A 21517-nucleotide genomic window follows, 5' to 3' on the forward strand; every position below is an offset into this window, starting at 1 on the left:
CTCAGCAGCTGCATCACGCTGAGGTTTGGAAGCTGCACCGCCTCCAACCGCAAGAGCCTACAGCGCATCGTGAACTCTGCTCAGAGGATCATCAGGGTCTCACTCCCTACACTACAGGACATCTACAGCACTCGCCTCACCCGCAAAGCACTCGGCATTGCGGGGGACCCCACCCACCCCTCCAACAGCCTCTTTAGCCTCCTGCCTTCAGGGAGAAGGTTCCGCAGCCTCCGCTTGAGCTCCACCAGGCTGAGGAACAGCTTCTTCCACCAGGCGGTCAGGATGCTGAACTCTCTCCCTCCCTCCCTCTCTCCTCTCACTCTCTCCCTCCCTCCCTCCCTCCCTCCCTCCCTCCCTCCCTCCCTCCCTCCCTCTCTCCCTCCCTCTCTCCCTCCCTCTCTCGCTCTCTCTCTATCCTCCGTCCCTCCCTCAATCCTCTGTCTCTCTCTCCTCCCTCCCTCCCTACCTCTCTCCCTCCCTCTCTCCTCTCGCTCTCCCTCTCTCCATCCCTCCCTCTCTCTCCCCTGCTCCCATCTCTCCCCTGACCTCTCCGCCCTCCGTCCCACCCACCTTTCCCCACAGCCTCAATGGAAATGTACCAGGACATTAATCCCCCTCCCTCCCTCACACACCCGTCCCTCATCCAGCACCAGTCACTTTCTATTCTCCGCTGCTACTGAAAATGTACTTGCACTACCGTCAAACCGTGTTGATTGTGTCTAACATATGTATATATTACTTAGTGGTTTTTTTGTAAACCCCCTTTTTACCCCCCTTTTTTTTCTAGGCTCTTATCTTTTTAAGTTATATGTTCTTTTATATTTGCACTGTGGGACTGCCAGAAACGGTATTTCAATTTTCCGTATGTATAACACATGTGGAAACTTTGACAATAAAGTGGACTTTGATCTTTGATCTAAAAGGATTTATGTTATAATAACAGAGAAATAAGCTAACATATATTTTTACATCTATGCAAATGCATACAATTGTGTAACTTCAATAAGTAATAATCAAATAAAGACCGTTATGTAAATATTTTGAGTAGTTACATTTATACTGTCTTACAGTTACAACCGGCCCGTTGAAGGTAACCATAATGCTGATGTAGCCCAAGTTGAAAATGAGTTTGACTCCCCTGAGCTAAGGGTTCACCACATAGGAGTTAACCCTCTGCGACCTTGGTTACATGTGCACAAAATAAAATACATTCAAAAAAGGACACTTCAAAAAGGGACTTGTTTGTGTGTGCGTGTAGCTTGCTGTCAGTGTGTGTGAGCAGTTTGTTCTTGAGAAATCAAACAGATATTTAAATGTAAAACAATACAATTAAAAGTGGATTCCTACCGGAGCTTGACAGCAGCAGCAGCAGCAGCAGTAGCTGATCCATATCTGTCTTTTTCACTGATGTCTCTCTGCAGGCTCTCTGTCTGTCTCTCTGCAGGCTCTCTGTCTGTCTCTCTGCAGGCTCTCTGTCTGTCTCTCTGCAGGCTCTCTGTCTGTCTCTCTGCAGGCTCTCTGTCTGTCTCTCTGCGGGCTCTCTGCGGGCTCTCTGTCTGTCTCTCTGCAGGCTCTCTGTCTGTCTCTCTGCGGGCTCTCTGTCTGTCTCTCTGCAGGCTCTCTGTCTGTCTCTCTGCGGGCTCTCTGTTCTATCATCGCTATATATCTGTGAACAGGAATAGGTGGAGCCTTAATGGAATTTAAAACATCAACATATCTATATATTTGATCGTCGCATCACGCCTCCCTTGTCAGACACAAAGTTTCCACTTTTGAAATCATTGCACCATACCCCTAAAATGACCCTATTTCAAAGGGAACTCATCCAATGCAGTCATTAACAGTAAAACCGTTTCACAGAATAACTAACATTTGGTTTTGCTGCTTAATAGTTTTAATCAAGCATCTCATGAACAAAAAGCCTGACTCAACAAAGGCAGGTGCAAAAAGCAAAGTCTGTACGAAAGTATAAGAAGGAGTCAGAGACCCAGGCTGACTGAGAAGAGGCTGAACCAGAGCCTGGGGTAGAAACAGGCACACAAGTGAAAACACAGACAGGCAGGCAGTGGTACAAAAGCTGGAAAGTTAAGGCACATGGCAGCAAACAAGTGGAAGTGGACACACCACCAGGGAGCTGATGAGGGGACTGGAGCAGGTGAGAGCAGGTGAAGTGGATCTACTGACAGAGGACACGAGCAAGCTTGAACTCAACTGCATTTCTGAGGAACTGACCATGAAGAGGCTGGTGGATTACAGATTACAGAAACCGTTTCCTGTCTCCATGACGACCATCAGATTGCAGTTGTCAGTGATTGCAACATTTTCTTTAACCCTTGTGAGGCGTTCAGGTCTGAAACCAGGGCCGCCCCTCCCTATACGCAGAACCCACGCATTGTGTAGGGCCTCATATATCGCAGGGGGCCTCGTCTTATGCACAAATGCGGCACAATCATGCGCGCCACAATTTCCCCGGCGTGAGGCCCTACGTTGTATTGAGTGTAAACCAGGAGGAGATGTGTGTTGAAAACACTGAATATAATGGTACCTGACAGTAACACACACACTTTGATTCCACAGATAAGACAATGCATTTTCAGAATAGGGGTTTGTTTTGATCTAGCCTATTGGGAATTTAAGGGGGTCTTTGAATTCACCACTTGCAGGACTTTGAGAGCGAAGCGGACTTTGTCAAGGTTCTCAAAGGGGACACTGAAGCAGGAGGATTTGGGCCGTGGTGGGGGCGTAAACCTCGGACATGACGGATCTGAGAACACACACTGACCATACACACCCACAGAGACAATGATTAAAATCACATGATATTAATAAATATTGGGGGCTTCTATTTTATTGTATTGTTAAGATTCTTAATGGCTCTAATATGAAGCATAAGAAAGTCTTTGCAAATAAATAAAAGCGCTTTTTCTATTTCTACTTTTACTCAAATACAGGATCTGAGCACTTGTACTAAAGTACAGGATCTGAGTACTTCTATTAAAGTACAGGATCTGAGTACTTCTACTTCTACTAAAGTACTTCAGCACCTTCCTACATCCAGGCCTTAGTTAAACCATGCAATCCAGCATGTACATTTTGCTCGGCGTCAGCCAATTGGCTTGCTACTCCATCTTTGCGAGTGAGACCCAGGTACCCCTCAAGAACACGCCTGTTTGCTATCCTGGCTCCTAAATTGTAGAATGAGCTCCACATTGACATCAGTAAAGCAGAAACTCTGCAGATCTTCCATTGCAAACTGAAAATGCATTTGTTTCCTTTGCATCTTGGCAACTAAATTATTGTAAATAAAGTAAAAGGCACTTTATAGAGTTATGCCTGATTACTATCTCACCAGCTCTTACAATGGTATGACTTGCTTGAAGTGATTATATCTGCACTTTCCTTGTCTTTCAAAGTTTGATTCTCTAAGTTGTGTGCACTTATTGTAAGTTGCTTTGTTATATAGAGGATGTTTAATAATGCCTGCAAAATGTGAAAAATATTCAAAAAATAATGTTAAAAATGTCAGAAAAATAAAAAATATTTTAAAAAAAATATTTTAAAAAAAATCCCTAGAATTAAGTTAAAAATATGAGAAAAATTGCCTAAAAATGTGAAAAATAACACCTTATATCCACATTATAGAGAGAGACCCCTCAGTGACAGGAAGCTGCAGAAAAGGAAGTGAAAGTTCTGCAGAACATGGCCTCACGCAGAGCTGATTACACCTCTAAGCTGTGTCCACACTCACTCCCTTATCCATTTAAATAAATTCAGATTATGGAAACTTACTGTCACAACTGTAACTGTCATATCTTTAATGCAACAGATTGCATCGTGGGGCACTCAGCAGAAAGTAAAGCAGATGCCACAGACACCACTTTTTATTTAGTTTCAATTTCACAGCTTTTTATTGCATTCCCCACTGTATAATGGTCCAATTTAAACATTTATCCCTTGGTAAATATAATATAAAAATCAAAGAACAACACCATATATCACTCTCAGCCATAATAGTCGGGGAACCAAAGTCTCAAAAGCTCAATAAACAACATCCAATGAAAACATATGAAGGATGGAGCCTGAGTTCTCAACCAAGCAGCTGGAGAGAAAGCTGCTCAGTACCAACTATACTGCTTGCATAATATGTCAGAAAACAGACAGTAACGCTGGTCCTCTTCGGAAACTGACAAATCAAGGCTACCCTTCCCTCCTATATACTGTAACCAACAGAAAGGATGATGTCCCACCCAGACTTGACAATGAGCTGCAACCTCAATGGGACTGTCTGGGGAAGAATCCTTTGTGGCACACACAATGTCGTGTGAAGTACACAAATCGTAAAACTGTTGGCCAGAAGAGGAAAAAAGTTGAAAAGCCAGAAGGGACTTCATTTGAATCAGAACTTAATCCTGAGCCAGAGAGCAGCAGACCTACTAAAAAAACACAGATGTCAATGCAACAGCCCATCAAACACGAGGAAGAGTGCTTCATTGGTGGAATAGCACGTACGACCAGGGGGAATAGATCCCTCATTTTGATTGCCACTTATGACAGACAGAATGCAATATGGGAAAAAGCAAACAAACCTGAAGATGAAGAGATGCTACACAAGATTTGTTGTACTGATGGAAACAATTGTACTGATATGATTGCTGAGGACTTCCGGTACCACAAGGAATGCATGACCAACTACCTAACAAAGCGTCTTCGTTCACAGGAAAAGACTAGTACTGCCACCACTCCATATGATTAGGGATGGGAATCGAGAACCGGTTCCTGTTGAGAACCGGTTCCTTGTGTTTCAATTCCATGGAACCGTTTGGCAGCTCGTTAAACGATTCTCTTATAGATTCCAGACCGCACGGTTTATGTAACGTTATTTATGCAGCAAGGTACACACGAATGATTCAGTAAGCCCGGCTTGACGTGGCGTAGTTGCTTGGTTACGCAGGTGACGCTCGTGATACTTTTTACAAGTCTGAAATGGCACCCCTAAGGTTAAAACGGTCCAAAGTGTGGCTTCATTTCACATTACATAAGGATGGCAACAGGGCGTTTTGCAACCACTGCAAATTGTTGATAACATCGGCGGGAGGGAATACTTCAAATATGCATAAACATCTGCGCACACAACACGGGATAAACTTTAACGAGTGTCGCGTTTTTGATGCCCTTCGGAGTGACAGCAGCCAAGCTTCTACGACCACCGTGACCTTGGGGGCTAACACCGAAGGCAACTCTGGTGGTAAGTAGCTATCCCACTGACTAATCCTTAATGTGATTCCTAGTAAATTATGTACCACGCCATTTCTGGAAATAAACCCATTTCCTACCTCTCCTTGGGGTAATTAAGGGAGTTTATGTTTCTGGTTAATCAAGCCGTTCCTTGCTAGCATGTTTAATTAGCTTACTTGATGGCAAGGCATCCGTAGTTCTAGGGAGGAATTCTAGCTGTTGCTATGTAGCTAATGAAACATGCTAGTAAGTTGCGCCGCCGATTCAGGGAGCCAGAGAAAGGTGACGCTCATTTATTTAAATCAAAGGGAGGTGGGAAATTAGTTTATTTCCCGAAATTGTACAGTATTGCTTTTTCATCAAACGAATGCCTTCTTCGTTAGATTTAGAACAAGATGATGACCGGGACGAGACGGGTAGTCTGGCTGACTCAGAGGCTAGCAGCACTTGCTCCCGTTTACCTCTGGCTTCTATTTTCGTCGAGGCAGGCAGAAATAAAATATCCCAGGCAAAGGTAGAAGAATGTCACCGGGCAGTTACCAAATTTGTTGTTAAGGGTTTGCACCCATTTTCTACAGTAGACGCCCCTGAATTTCGGTAGGTGAATGTGAGGTTGTTGTCAGATTATCAAATGTCAGATTAGAATAGAATAGAATAGAATATTTTCCTCCTCATTAAACAGATGTTTACACTCATTCATTTTCATATGTTTTCTAGGGAGATGACAAGGGTTCTCAATCCAAAATACAAAGCCCCCAGCAGGGAAAGCTTAACCAACCACTTAATCCCTGCTTGGTATGGTGTGGAAAAGGGAAATGTGATCTCTGAACTGAAAACAGTGTCAAAGGCAGCTATCACGGCTGATGGGTGGACAAGCTTTTGTCAGGATCATTATCTCACGGTTACTCTGCACTACGTGAGCAATGGCCAGGTAAAGGAAAAGGTCCTAAAAACCAAAGCCGTGTACCAATCTCAGACAGGCTCAGCTGTAGCAGAGGAGATTGATTACATTTTAGAGGAATATGGTGTACGGGAAAAGGTTGTGGCAGCAACTGTAGACAATGCAGCGAACATGGATGTAGCCATCAAACAGCTGCAAATTGTCAAATTTCCATGCTTCGCTCATACGCTGAACCTGGGAGCGCAAAAGCTGTACAACTGCACTGCCATATCCAATTGGGCAGCACGAGTTCGAGCAGTTGTTGTCTGGATGAAGAGGTCCCACATGGCAAAAGTTGTTCTTAAAGAGAAACAAGACTTGCTCAGTAAGATACTCTCCTTACAGTACATTGCAAGCATTATACTATATGTACATGAAAATATACATGTATAGGTATGTGTATGTAAACTATTAGATAATAAATATTTACATTGTGTTGTGTATATGTGAACCCTCAGAGCTGCCCAAGCACATGCTCCTCCTGGATGTAAGGACCAGATGGAATTCCCTCTATTTGATGATGGAGAGATTCACCGAGCAGTTCCCTGCTATCCAGGCTGCAGCCATAGATCCACGCATAAGAAGGCCCATGGAGAAGGAAAGGTGATATATATTTTAAATGATAATATGACTTAAACTTTTTTTTAAACTTTGACTGGTTTTGTTTTTGTTTATTTGTGCTACATACATCTTTTTCTGTTTTTATTTACATTGTAGGTTGGACAGAATAGGCAACGAGGACTTAAGGAAAGCAGAGGAGTTTGTGCATCTCATGCGGAAGCATTACACTTCCACACTGGCCGTCTCCAGCGACAAAAGTGCAACCTGCGGTGAGATTTTGCCCATCTTGCAGAAGCTGGAGCAACAGTACACTGTGCAGGAAGGTGACTCTGCGTTCACAAGGAGCATCAAGGAGAACATTTGGAAGGATCTCTCCAAACGCTACCAGGTAAGCACAACTACATTTAATCTTACCTTGATGCTTTAGGCCAATTTGTACCACTAGTCTAATGTCATCCTATCCTCCTTTTTGAAATTGAAGGGAACTGACATTCAGAGATTCCTGGAGGAAGCCACCATCTTGGACCCCAGATTTAAATACAAAGTGAAAAGTGATGCAGTCTGGGACAGGATCAGGGAAGCTGCAATAACAGCAAATACAGTGGCAGCAAGAGATGAGGTATTTTAATTTCTGTTTAAATTCTGTTTGTCTTATCATTGCATTTGATTCCATTGTGAGTGAGACCTTCTACGGCTCTGTGTTAAAAGTTATTAATGTGTTTACATCACTTCTCAAGCTCCCAGGGGAAGGAGAGACACAGAGGGAAGGCTGCGAAGATGGGGAGGAGGAAGAAGTAGAGGAACACTATGTAAGTTAACTCATTCATTTGTAATGACCTTTGGATGCTGTTTTGTCATGATTATTGACTTATATATGTTTGTTTTGTTTTTTTACTTCATGTTCATTTAATTTCAGGCACTGCCACCACCATCAAAAAAGACAGCCTTGGAAGAACTATTCGAGGAGGAGGACAACGAGCTGCAGTCAATCCGTGAATCACAGCCCCGTCTTTCCCTGGCTCAGAAGGTGGATCAGGAAATCCAGTTCTACAAAAGCCTGCCCTCCATCCCCTGCAGGGATAGCGCCGCACTGTGGTGGTGGAACAAGCAGGATACGCTGCCCTTGCTATCTGGACTGGCTGAAAACTACCTCTGTGTGCAGGCTTCCTCCACCCCATCTGAGAGGGTGTTCACGGCTGGAGACACCATAAGCTCCGAAAGATCCCGTATCCTTCCAGAAAAAGCAGATATGCTCATATTTCTGCAAAAGAACTGTTAATTTTCCCTACTACTACTTGAGTGCACACACACACACACTCACACTCACACTCACACTCACACTCACACTCACACTCACACTCACACACACACACACACACACACACACACACACACACACACACACACACACACACACACACACACACAGACACTGTGCTTGTGATTACATTGTTCTTGTAATTACATGATTCAGTATTTGTTATTTGTTGTTATTTGTTACATTTTCTTGTACAGAAAAGCAGATATGTTCATCTGCAAAAGAACTGTTAATTTTTTTTACACACACACACACACACACACACACACACACACACACACACACACACACACACACACACACACACACTACTTGAGTGCGCGCACACACACACACACACACACACACACCCACACACACACACACACACACAGACACAAACACACACACACACACACACACACACACACACACACACACACACACACACACACACACACACACACACACACACACACACACACACACACACACTTGTTATTAGAGATTAATAAGTAACTGTCACAATAGAATATTTTTCATTAAAACAAAGATAAATGTTACATCAAACTGTTTATTCTCCTTTTTCCCCCAAATTGGAATCGATAAGAGAATCGATAAGGAATTGAATCGTTTCACAGAATCGATAAGGGAATCGGAATCGTAAAAATCTTATCAATTCCCATCCCTACATATGATGCTGCACTTAATCAACCCATATCTCGGATAGATGAGCCCCTTTTCAAAGAGAATGCCATATTCTTCGTTACAGCTTTGAGGGATGAAATCTGTAGATACTTGGAAAGCCATGGAGTCCACAATGTTACCTCAAACGGATCTCAGTCCTTGATTGCCTGCCTTAGAAGGCACTATGAAGTAGGTGGCAATTGTAAAATAATGTTTGTGCCACAGAAAGGATCCTGATGAAGACCCCACAACAACGGTTAGTTTACCTCTACTGAAAACCCGCCAACCAGCCCTGGAATCTTCTCAGCCTTTTCAAACCAAGGAAAGCCACCTCAGACTAAAAGCCCGTCAAAAGAGTTGCTCCCTGGTTGGAGTTGAAACAGAGCCTAAGCTTCCTTTGTGTCTAGCAGAAACTCTTGACCACCTGAGCATTCTCTGGCATTTGGTGAATTGCTGCCCTACTGTACTATTGGAGGACCTGAAACCAAGTTGCGCTGCTCCAACATGGAGTTCGTTCTAAGCATTTCTCATCCCAGATACCACTCCTGCAACTGTGATCAGCTATGGCCCCTTCTTCCCCAAGTCACCAACAAACCCAGATGTGGTTGAACAATCTGTTCAGTACTGCATGGATGTGTCGAGAAAACATGGTCAAGAGTATGCCATCATCACATGTGACCAAGCAATCTATGAGGTGGCTCTGAGTCTGCAAAAGAAGAACAAAGAGAAGTATGCCAAACTTATCTTGTGCATGGGGGGCTCCCGTATTGCTCAAAATTTCCTTGGAGCCATTGGGCATTTGATGTGGTCCACTGAAATCGAAGACATTATGGTTGAAGCTGATGTCTGTCTCCGTGGAAAAGCAAACAAATCATCAGTACAGTATGGTGTATGCAGCCACGTTTGCCCTACACTGGGAAGTATTTGCCAGATGGTTGGTCGATGAAGAGAAAGACCTGGAGTACATGTGTGTGCTTAGCAACAATGTCCAGCTACTCCTAGATGCCCTGTCAGAAGAGGATGTAGAGAAGGCAACTTCTGTGTGTGCTGATGCAACTGACCAACTGAAAAAGCTGTCATGTTTGATGGCTGAGTTTGATGAAGCACGTACTTCACCTACCACAAAGCTATGGCTAATGTACATGGATATGGTGATGATTCTTAGACGGTTCATCCATGCTCAGCGTGCAGGTCTGTGGGAGGAACACCTGGCTGAAGTGGAAAAGATGTTACCATACCTTGTAGCTGCTGGCCACTACAAGTACGTATCCTGCCTGCCCCACTACCTAGAAGCTATGAGAAGCTTGCTTCCACTGGCTCCAAACATCTATAGGGAATTAAAGGATGGAAAGTTCACTGTACGTCAAACAGAAGGATGGTTCAATGGTGTCTGGACAGACATGGCACTTGAAAAAACCTACAACCGTGATGCCAAGACAAAACTCTTCACTGGCATCAGTCAGCAGCCAGCGGCCATGGAGAAATACCGGAAAGCTCTTCCAGTTCGGACAGCTGTGTCAGAGCATACAAAGGCTATGGCACACCTGGATGCGGATGACACCAAACACCACAAGGACAGCCAAGGTGCAAAGGAGGCAGAAGGTGTAAGGGAAATAACAGATGTCATTAACAGCCAGATGATCAATCCTTTCACATGTGAAGAACAGGGGCTGATCAACAATTCAACAGGCCAAAAAGCCACATCTGCTGACTTGATCTTCACTCCTGAAAAAGGACTGGAGGCACTGGCTGCACCAAGAAGAACAGACAGTCAGAAAGTAACCAAAATTAAACTTTCAACCATTGCAGCAAAGCCAAAGAAGTCAATGTCCATGGCATTCAAAGCCAAAAAGGTTTATGAGGAGGAGAATGCAGTTGTCCGGAACCTGTACTTTGTTCAGGACTTAGAGGAAGACAGGAATATGGACATGTTTGGCCATGAATGGACAAGTTGCCCAGCTTCCCTGTTTGAGCCGGATCTAAGTATATCTCACTCTCTCCAGCATACCAGATTCCATTGACAAAAATGGCTATTTTGCTTTACAGCACAAAGGAATTGCGAGTCTACTGCTGCCTCATTGAAGTCGTTTATGTAATTTAGGTAAATCACAACAAAGCTGAACTATCAACGAAGACATAGAATAGCACAATTAAACTTAATCATTGAGCCAGCAGTAGAACAGCAATGTCTGTGTGATGCAGGTAAAATAGCTGTTTTTGTCAATGGAATCAGGTGTGCTGGAGAGAGTGAATTAACAAGCATACTTCAGTTTCCTGTCGGAAAGGGCTGCTTGATGGCAAGGTAAAGCAGGAAAAATATAAATTAATATAGTAAGTGTACACTGAAAATGGAAATGTATTTTATCAATGTAATGTTAAAACAAACACAATCTTACAGTATACAATACAATTCATAATCATACAGAAATAAATATTAACACAATGTTAGCATTGATATATGAGGAGATAGTTTCAAATGCAATTCATGTGTGGCTATAAGGGACTTTCTGACATCTGTTTTTATGCTTACCTGTTACAGATTTGAAGAATACCAGATGAGTAGAAGCTCCATAGATGAACCACAACAGCCTTCAATCTCACAATTCTTGGACAGTCGTGTAGCGCATTACAGCATGAGTCATCCACAGCAGAAGGCTATCAGTAACGCAATACTGTCCGACTTGATTATTGATTGTGACCTTTCCCTGTCTATTGTGGAAAACAAGAGTTTTCGGCACTTTCTGAAAGTAATTGACAGTAAGTACAGTCCAGTGTGTCGCAGAATGTTGACATCAAAAACAGAGAGCCTCGCTGGGGACAGACGTTCAAGATTAAAAACTCAACTGAGCAACACTGAGCATGTTTCAGTCACTGTGGACATTTGACCGAAAGATGAGGGGATTCCTCGGTGTCACTGTCCACTGGATAGAGAAAGAGACAGCTAAAGAGAGGATACAGCTAAATACAAATCTCTTGGCCTGCAATCGCTTCAAAGGCTCACACACAGCTGAACAAATCTGTGACCAATTTGAGTCAATATGCGATGACTACAACATCAAAGATAAACTGGACTACATTATTAGTGACAATGCTGCTAACAAGCGAAAGGCATTCACTGTGTGCTTCCCCAGTGAACAAGAGGATGATGACGGAGATCATCTTGAATACCCTGATCTCTGGTGTGACTCAACCCTGGAAGAACAGCAAACAGTAGATGCTGCTATGGCAAAGAAACAGCGCCTGCAGTGTTTCGCGCATACTCTTCAGCTCGTGGTGGGAGACTGTTTGAAAGAAACAAAAGTGGCATGTCCTTTTCTTTCCAAGTTATCAAAACTTAACTCATTGCTGCACACAAGCACAACATTCAAAGATGTGTTTGATAGTGAATTTGGGGAACAGAAAGGCATCACTGCTGCAGTCAACACAAGATGGAACTCAACGCTGAGGCAAGTAAAGGCAGTTCTCTAGTGTGATCATCTAAAGCTCTGTGCCATTCTACAAAAGGCTGGGCATAAGGAGTAGTCATTCACACCACGAGAGTGGAATCTGTTGAAGGAGTTGGTGGACATCTTGAAGCCGTTTGGAGAAGCAACTGATTTGACACAGGGAGAGAAGGTCGTCACAATCAGTGCAGTTGTTCCATCCGTCTTGTCCCTCAATCATCCCCTTGAGAAGCTGAAGCCTCAAGTTCGTGTCCTGAGCGGCCTGGATGGAAGTCTCCAGGCATCCCTGAACAAAAGATTTCTTGGGATCTTCATTAACGTGAAAATGGCCGGGACCAGGCTTTTAGCTAAGATTTTTTTACAGGGTGTCCAATTTTTTTTCAATGGCCTAGCAACACGCGAGCACCGCACGCGTGAGTATTGTAGGGGGGCCCGGGGGCACCCCCCCCCCCACACACACACACATTTTGAAATTCATAACTTTCTGAAACACTATTTCCTGCATTTTGAGGTGCAAATTTTGTGGAATACAGCCACGTTTTTGTCTTTGTTACAACACATTATTTTTGTGCTGAGGCTAGGAGGAGGTATGTGTGTGTGTCGGGGGGTGGGGAAGACAAGATCATTTGTTGGTAATATTATAATTACACTGATTGATATACAATATATAAGTTGATACAAAGAACAGTGAGTGTAACTAAAACTAAAAGATACAACTTAATTGTCACATACATCTTGTATGTCTACTTATTCAATTTTGTTAATCTATATCATATATCATATATTTATGCAAGACACTTGGCATACAGTTGTATTAGCTATGTGTTTGTGTCATATCTCGGAAATGATGTTAAGTTTATTTAAGTGTTTTGGTCTTGTGACTTTTCCCTTTATTTTTGAATTAACCTTCCCTCTCGTTTCAGAATCCCTCTCCTGTGATTGTTTGCCCCGCCCCTGATTGTTTCCACCTGTTCCCCATTACCTGGTGTATTTATTGTCCTCGTCGCCCTTTGTCCTGTGCCAGTTCGTGTTTGTTCATGGTGAATTTCTACCGGTGTCATCAAGCCACGAATACGCCTCAGAGCTTCGAGCCACGTCGTGATTTAGTTGCTTTTGTTTTTTTCATGCTGCCAGTGTTTTTTCCTCTTTAAGAGTGATTTTGTGTTGATACTGTTTTTTGTCCATCATAGTGGATCTTAGGTTTGAATAAACCCCTTTTTTGTTAAAACCGGTGTGAGTCGTGCATTTGAGTTCAATCCCGTTTTCTCAGTCGTAACAGTTTGTGATGGTTTTCTGACCTTTCACACCTTTGAACATTCACACAAGAAAACAATTCTTACATGACTACTCTGCTGGAAGAAGCTGGATTTCGTTGTCTGTGTTCTTCCTCTTTTCCTCATCTTTCACAGTAACTTGAAGAAAGAATTTTCATTTAGCCTTAATATCAAATCAATCAACTATTATAAAGGACATTATCAACTGTAAATATGTCAATAGTGGGAATTAAGTCGATCTTTTAAAAGTAAAGGCTCCCTATTATTTAAAGGAACCATACACATTTTTATCTCCTCATGCGCCCCCCTCCCCACTACAGTTCTCGCCGGTCACATCGTCCTGATGTTTTTGTTGTTGTTTTTCCCCCGGTTCATCGATAGTTATTGCCACCAAAGAAGCCAGAAATGTTTTCGAAATACTGCTGTAGTTATCAGGCTTTCTGTCATGTTTGTAAAAGATTGTTAAATGTTTCAAGCTTACCTGCACTTTCTTCCCACGAAAAAGGCTAAAAAGATATCAGATATTCCACCAATACAGCGCCGTCCACGCCGTGTCACGGAAAATCGACCAATGCAATGCGAGTCTCGCGACTCGCCGCGAGTCACTCGCAAGATGTGAGCTTAGCGCGATTTCGTGAGATTTCGGCTTGAATCGGCGAATTTTGATCACATTCAGCGAAGTTACCGGGGAAAACAGTGGAGGAAAAAATTAGGGCGTCTTTAGGGCGTCTTGCCTAAAAGTAGGGCGTCCAATTTCTTATTATTTTTAGTACAGGGGACTCCCAGACGCCCACCTGCCTAAAAGCCTGGCCGGGACTCAAGATGGGATCACTGCCCCCTTTTCAGACCCAGTCTACCTCAAAGCAGCCTTGGATCCTGCCTTTCCTCTGCTGTGGGTGGAGCACCATGTACTACTCGATGTCAATCGTGACATCAAGGCAGATGTGGCACAACAAGTTAAAGGTAAATATTATTGACTTCAATGCAACTTTTTTCCTCGTAGTCTGATCTTATTGACAGCATCAATAATTACATTTTTTCCAGTATAACACTGTATCACCAACACCAATGGTAATAAGGGCTCTTTTGTTTCTGCTGTTAAATGTTTTTCCAGAATTGATCCTGCAAGATGCAGAGCAGGGGTGCCCAACCAGTCGATCGCGGTCTACCAGTCGATCGCGGGCTGAGTTCCAGTCGATCGCGAGAAAATGTTGTGTGTAGGCTATCCTCCTACTGTTGTGTAAAATAGGTCTACCTTCCAACCTAAAACATCTTAAATAGGCACAATGAACTGCTGATCGCGTGAAGCAGTGTGTAGATTTGTACAGCTGTAGTAAGGTAGATCAGGCATAATCACAGAAAAAATCTCACGCGCTTCTTTCTATCTGCGCGTGCAGGGTATGGTTGCTAGGTTCTAACTAAGAACTAAAACTTCTCATTTTCATTCAGAGTGGGAGGAAGATTCTTTTTTCGTGTAATCGAATGTCAAGTCCATCTGTCTTATCTGCAATGCAAATGTGTCTTTACCAAAGAAAGGGAATTTGGAGCGGCATTTCAAGACGGTCCACAAGAGCTACGATACAAACTTCCCAGCTAAATCACCACTGCGCGCCGAAAAGTCAAGGACTTGAAAAGTCAGCTAGCAGCACAACAGTCCATTTTTACCAGGCCCAATACCACGAGTAAGGCTGCAACCATAGCTTCTTATCGTGTCTGTCATGTTCTTGCAAAAGGAGAGAAATCTTTCAAGGATGGTGAGATTGTGAAAGAAGCATTCATGGAAGCCGCAGATGCGCTTTTTGCCGATTTTAAAAATCGAAAGGAGATTGTGTCTGCTATTCAGGATGTGATGCGAGGGAATGGCGGAGGATGTTGAACAGCAATTGAGGAATGATGTTGACACATGTGAGTGTTTTTCTCTGCAATTCGATGAATCCACTGATGCTGTGGATGTGGCTCAGCTATGTGTGTTCATTAGAATGGTTTTCGACAATATGAGTGTAAAAGAAGAGCTGCTGACTATTTTGCCTTTAAAACGGCACACAAGAGGCACAGATATTTTTCAGGTTTTTATGGAATTCGTTAGTAAGAGCAAGTTGCCCCTCTTCAAACTCATCTCCATTACAACCGATGGGGCTCCAGCAATGATTGGACGTACTGCTGGGTTCATTGGATTGTGCAAACAGTCTGAATCTTTCCCGGATTTCCTGAATTACCATTGTATAATTCACCAGCAAGGGTTGTGCGGGAAGATTTTAAATATGAAAGACGTGATGGATGTGGCTAACAAGATTGCCTGTACTGTTCGGGCCAGGAGTCTGCAGAGGCGATTATTCCGTGCACAACTGGAGGAGACCGGTGCAGAACACACAGATCTGCTGCTGCACACAGACGTAAGGTGGCTCATCAGAGGTGCATTTCTGGAACGGTTTTCTGAATTGTTGCCCGAAATTAGCTGCTGAATATGCACAGCTAGAAGACAGTCAGTGGCTCTGGGATTTAGCCTTTCTTACTGATCTGACTGACAAGCTCAATAACTTGAATCTAGAGCTGCAGGGTAAGAAGAAACACATCATCAACATGATCAGCTCCATGAACACCTTTAAAAGCAAGTTGCAGCTGCTATCAAGCAGGTTGCAACAATGAGATCTGCGGAACTTTCCACACATGGACACAGAACAGCGCTTCACTGACTGCATCCATTGAGCCTGTTGTCAGTTTTCTCAGTTTTCCATTTGGGGAAAATATAGATGTGGATTGTATAACGTCCAAAGTGGCATCACTCTTCAACCTGGATAGCGGTGCTATTGAGAATGAGATCCTCACACTAAATAATGACATTGAGCTCAAATCAAGAGACCTGACACAAATGTCCAATTCTGGAATCTAATGCAGAAAGAGAAGTACCCCAACCTCAGACAAACTGCAAAGAATTTGACTGCACTTTTTGGATCAACATATTTGTGTGAGTCTGCCTTTTCACATATGAAAATCATTAAGTCAAAATACAGATCCACCATGACTGATGACCACCTTGCGGCCTGCTTGCGGCTGGCACCCCGCTCCTACTGTCCGGACTATGAGAGACTAGCTTCCTCGTCTCAGTGCCAGAAGTCCCACTAAGGTAGAGAGCCACTTTTCCAACTTGAACTAGGCATTGTATTAATTGGGTTGTATGTTGTTGTGTTGTTACGGGCCAGTCCTAAGCCTACTTGTGCTTATTCTTTGCACGACGTACATTTACTTCAATAAATGTATTATTATTGTTAAAACTGGATCTTTGTGTCAGAACATTGTGTTATTATATAGGTGCACAATTAATTGTGGCTACGCTATGGCTTTCTATATGACTTGGTAGATCTCGACACACTATCAACTTTAAAAGTAGATCTTGGTTCAAAAAAGGTTGGGCACCCCTGCTGCAGAGACTGAGCAACCTGTGCCTCTGGTTGATGAAGAAGAGCAAGAGGACCTTGGACAAGGAGAAGGGCTGTTTGCTGCATACCATAAGAAAAAGAAGAAGGATGTTGGGACCACTCCAGCACTAACAGCTAAGTCACTACCTAGACACAGCCGAAGGACAGAACGCACTTTTGTTCTGGGCACTGAACATGAAGTGGCCACCAGATTCTTGGCAGTGCCTGCCTCTAGTGCTCCAGTGGAGCGAGTTTTCAGCCATGGTGGCATCATACTACGTCCCCATCGTGCACAAATGACTGACAGACTTTTGGCCAATTTGATCTTTTGTAAATGCAATGCAGCATAGGGCCCTGACATAGAAAAGCACAACTCTGTTCATTGTCATGACACTTCACATCTAGTCCCCTTCCAGACACACACACACACACACACACACTTTGTTGGGAGTGAGGATATCTTGTATAAAGTGGTGACATGTTTGACTTGAAATGAGTTAAAAAGACTGAAACAATGTTTTATAAAGTGGTAACACATTTGGAAACGTTACATTCAACTGTTTTTGTGATCCTCCAAATATCTGTTTGAGGGTGAAGACATGTTTTTTAGTTCAAGGCTAGATTTAAGTTTTAAGGTGAAGAGTGTTTTGCAAAAATGAGGATCTTTTGAGATAGTTATAGTGCAATAAGCAATGGAAATACAATGTCAGCACTTTCTGTGGAAATTACATTTGCCTTTGTTTATTTCAAATGTGTTTGAACAATGTTCTTGGTTTGATAACAGATCATAAAAGCATACATGATTTGTGTAAATATTATTTCTCCGTTGTTAAAAAGACTCGAAAGGACTTGAAACTCAAACGGTAGGACTTGGGACTTGACTTGAGACTTGAAAGCAAATACTTGAGACTAACTTGTGACTTGCAAAACAATGACTTGGTCCCACCTCTGGCATGTACTACATCACACACATGGATGGGCTGCAGGAACTGTGGGTGAAGACGATGGATATCCTCCTACCTGTTCATGCCACCACAGAAGCACTGGTGGGGAAGTATGATGTTGCAGCTTCAGATCTTACATCCCTTCTCCTCAGCACCTACATGCCTCCCGGATGTGACATAGTGAGCTATCTGTACAGAAGAGGGGAAAGGCGGGTCTACACAACTGCAATTAGCACCTGACACAAATAAAAAGTATGGCAGACCATGTCAGGTTCAACCCATTTTTGAGACTTTGGCTCCCCGACTATAACCAACTACAGCAGTATGCTGCGAGACTCAGTAACATGCCGCGACGTACCACGCGCAGCTAGCGTTAGCAACATTAGCATAACACTGCTAGCCTACCAAGATAGTTGAAAAGGAAAACCGGACTTTCAAAGCTCCCGGTTGCTTTTTCTCTTGGTATTGTTGACATATATGTGTGTATGATTGACTGAGATGTATTCTGTACTACTTACCTGCTCCACACCATAAGGGGGTGCTGTTGATTTTGTATGGGATGAATATGATTGGTGACGTCACACCCCCTATATATATGAATGTTCTGCGCGTGATTTTTCTCTTGGCCCGCTCCCAATATGATGAAGGCTGGAAGAGCAGTTCCTTTGGTTTGCTATATAATAAATATGCCCTAAAGGCTTAAGGAAGAATTCGTCTCGTCTACCTTTCTAGTGTTGCATTATTGGACTCCTGCTGTGTGTTGGCACTACTCCTGCTAACAGGTTATGGGCCCAGTAACGACGACAGTAGTTGCAACAACGGAAAGTGTGGCGACGAACACGTTAGCTAGTTAGCTAAAAGTGTGGTAGCTAGTTTAGTGCGGTAGAACCGGGGAGCTAAGCTAAAGCTGAGAAGAATGGCAAACCAAAAGGCAAAGTGGCCGACGTTCGACGGTAGGGCCGAAGAATATGAGCTCTGGGAAGAACGGATGCTGTGTTGCATGCACCGTGTTGGATTAAAAGAGACTATTCTGAATGAGCCTGGTGGACCGCTGACCGTTGAGGAACGAGGCAAGGATAATGAACTGAATGTGGACGCATACTGCGCCTTGGCGCCATTGCTGGATAACGTGAGTTTGGGACTGATATTCAGAGACACTAAAAACAAGGGACGTGAGAGTCTGCAAGTGCTGAGAGAGCACTAGGGGAGACCGGGTATGATTGTAACACTTTTTTTCTTCAGCACCTAAAACTACCTTTTTTTTTAAGCTACATGTCTGAAACGTTTAGGTAAAGTACCCACAGTTGTCTACTACAACTGGCAACAATTTCAATTTCTATAACTATGTCACAGACTTTGTGAGATGATGAAAAATACAAGGTGGTCCTTTGTTACAACCTACCCACTACTGGGGTAGGTTGTAACACATACTGGGGTAAGTTGTAACAGGTAGACAAAATGCACAAAAACTAAGGGTACTCCAAGTGATATGCCACAACAACAGTTTTATTTCAAATGAATGGCAGGCAACAATACAATGTGTGTGAATATTGGCAGTGTATGTGCATATTGTGTGTGTTTGTGCATGCATTCTTCAGAGCCATATGGCACTCTTAATCAGTCACAATAGCCTCGTTGCACGGTAACCGTAAATTCTACTTCCGCTGTTACTGTATGCGCTTCTAAACTTCCGGTGTGATATCGGTGAACGTCAAACATGGCGAGTTTCTACACTAGATGCCTGCAGGATCTCCCAAACATTTCCATCTCAGATGTCCACCGACTTGTTCGGATGGGCAGTTCTACACCGAAGAGCAAACGTGATAAGGGATACAAAATGTACCTATCCAGTTATATCGACAATTATGAAGGTAAGTTGTAACTATGGCACAATATTATTGTAGCTACATAGCTAACATTAGCGCTTACATAGTGATATTACTGTGGTAATAGCTTTACTTACTTTTATAATTTAACGTGGTCTTTGCTCGACTTTTCAATGTTAGAAAGATATAAGATTATTGTTTTGTATAAAATAACATGTATGATGTTGAATTCCCACAGTTTCAAATAAAGATCCAGCAGGGAGAGTGAGCGTCAGGGCTGTTTGTTTCAGGTCGATGAGGAAAAACGATAAGCCTCACGACCTCAGAGTAGGGAGAAAAAGTGTCTTAACCTATGGTCTTAACTCATCTGTTCATGTCCAATTCTGGGGTATTTATGTGGCTAGATTTGGTAAGCTGTATGTAGACGAAAATAAGTGCAGTTAAAGACACAACCCCATGCGTAGCTTTCATGACTACCCCAGAAACGGGTTGCTGTTGCTCCTGTTCTTTGGAGCGTTTAGGCTAAGTGTAGACCTACGTTGGGTACATCAGTCAGTATGAGGTGAGAGCTGATTTTGTACCTGTAAACCTAGGCTATAATCACCTGTTCTATGTTAACACCGTTGATTTAATAGTATAGTTTAAGGAAAACCATCTAAGAGATTCGTGAGACAGGCTTACTTGTTTGAATGTGCTCAGACCAAATGTTAATCGTTGTTAAAGTGTTTAATTTAGGTACTGTAATAAACTAAAAAGGTTGCACTTTTTGCAGACCTACTCTAGCCTGAAAAGTCAGCCTGCCCTCATCTTTCTCATTTTTGGTTTTGTTATACAGTAGACATTTAAGTTTAATGATTTAAATGTGACATTAAAGCCATTTTCTTTTGATTTATAGATGACTTTTGAGAACAGCTCACCTGTTCAGATTGCTGTGGCAGAGTGTTCCTGTGTGGCCGGAACAGCACTCTGTAACCATAATGTGGCGCTGTTATATCAAACGGCGCACTACTCCACACTCAATCTTAAGGCAGTGCCTCCTGTCCTTAGCTGCACAGAAACGGAGCAGCAATGGCACAAACCAAGAACAATGGTAAGTATGCTTAGAACCTAATCATACATTGATAGCCTTCTTTGTTAATCTATGATATTTGTTAATTATGTTTTAATTACTTAAATTAATAATTTTGTTATGGTTTTCAGGGTGTGAAACCAGGCAGAGTAGGTGACATGGTCATCATTTCAACACGGCCAAAGTCCAGGCAGTACACGGTAGCAGATGGTGTAAGGTAGTATCTACTGTCATATGTTTAAGCAACATAAAATGAGTGGGAGTGAGGTGTGAGGTTTGGAAGTGAGGTTTTTCTTGGATATCCTCATTCATGGGTGTGGTTCAGCCACAGGCACGAAGACAAAGGCAAAAGTTAATCAACGGCTTGGAAATTCTCTCTATGGAAAATGCGGAGTGATAATTAGTACCTAATTGTTGTATAAAACTTTGTTTACTGCTGTCTATGTTTCCTTTTGTTTTGTTTTCAGCGCGTTATTTGTTTCTTCTCTTAACTATGAACTTTATTTTCCTAAGGAGTAAGCGCTACAAGGCTGTGCAAGGGGACTTGCCAGACCCAGATGTCCTGAAAGTAGATGAGGCATACAAGGACTTCACTGCAGACATTGCTCCACTCATCACCACCATGGCAATAAGCAGCGATGTTCCACTTGTTGATTCGGCCTACGGACCAGTCCAGGAAGGTAGCCCCATCTCCTACCAACATCCAGTGCCACTGAGTCGGGTAGTAGGGGAGAGTGGGGACGGTTGCAACACTTTTTGCTTTTCCTTGTGTATCTAAGACACCATTTGCAGTAGGAAGGCCAAATCTGTATATAATATACCCTC

At 43.0% G+C, this 21517-nt stretch overlaps 3 protein-coding genes across 3 annotated transcripts in view; 2 read left to right on the forward strand and 1 right to left on the reverse strand.

The window, feature by feature from the left end:
• The window catches only part of LOC134861521 (scavenger receptor cysteine-rich type 1 protein M130-like), a 36912-nt gene extending 35297 nt beyond the window's left edge, over positions 1-1615 (reverse strand). The window contains exon 1 of the mRNA XM_063878787.1: positions 1348-1615. Within this exon, the coding sequence (XP_063734857.1) occupies positions 1348-1390 (43 nt within the window). The 5' untranslated portion in view covers positions 1391-1615. The remainder of the gene's footprint in view (positions 1-1347) is intronic.
• Positions 1616-4750: 3135 nt separating this feature from the next.
• Positions 4751-8015, forward strand: LOC134861725 (E3 SUMO-protein ligase ZBED1-like). Its single transcript, XM_063879151.1, has 8 exons — positions 4751-5245; positions 5619-5832; positions 5953-6500; positions 6634-6778; positions 6893-7124; positions 7218-7355; positions 7474-7545; positions 7653-8015. Exons 1-8 carry the CDS (start codon positions 4984-4986, stop codon positions 8013-8015), a joined length of 1974 nt encoding a protein of 657 aa, XP_063735221.1. The 5' UTR covers positions 4751-4983.
• Positions 8016-19242: 11227 nt separating this feature from the next.
• On the forward strand, positions 19243-21470 carry LOC134861726 (uncharacterized). The gene is made up of 4 exons (XM_063879152.1): positions 19243-19668; positions 20519-20713; positions 20824-20909; positions 21206-21470. The coding sequence occupies exons 1-4, from the start codon at positions 19570-19572 to the stop codon at positions 21468-21470; spliced, it is 645 nt and encodes a 214-aa protein (XP_063735222.1). The 5' UTR covers positions 19243-19569.
• Positions 21471-21517: the final 47 nt, after the last annotated feature.

Source organism: Eleginops maclovinus, chromosome 3, assembly GCF_036324505.1.
Source record: "Eleginops maclovinus isolate JMC-PN-2008 ecotype Puerto Natales chromosome 3, JC_Emac_rtc_rv5, whole genome shotgun sequence".
In the NCBI taxonomy this organism is placed as follows: domain Eukaryota; kingdom Metazoa; phylum Chordata; class Actinopteri; order Perciformes; family Eleginopidae; genus Eleginops; species Eleginops maclovinus.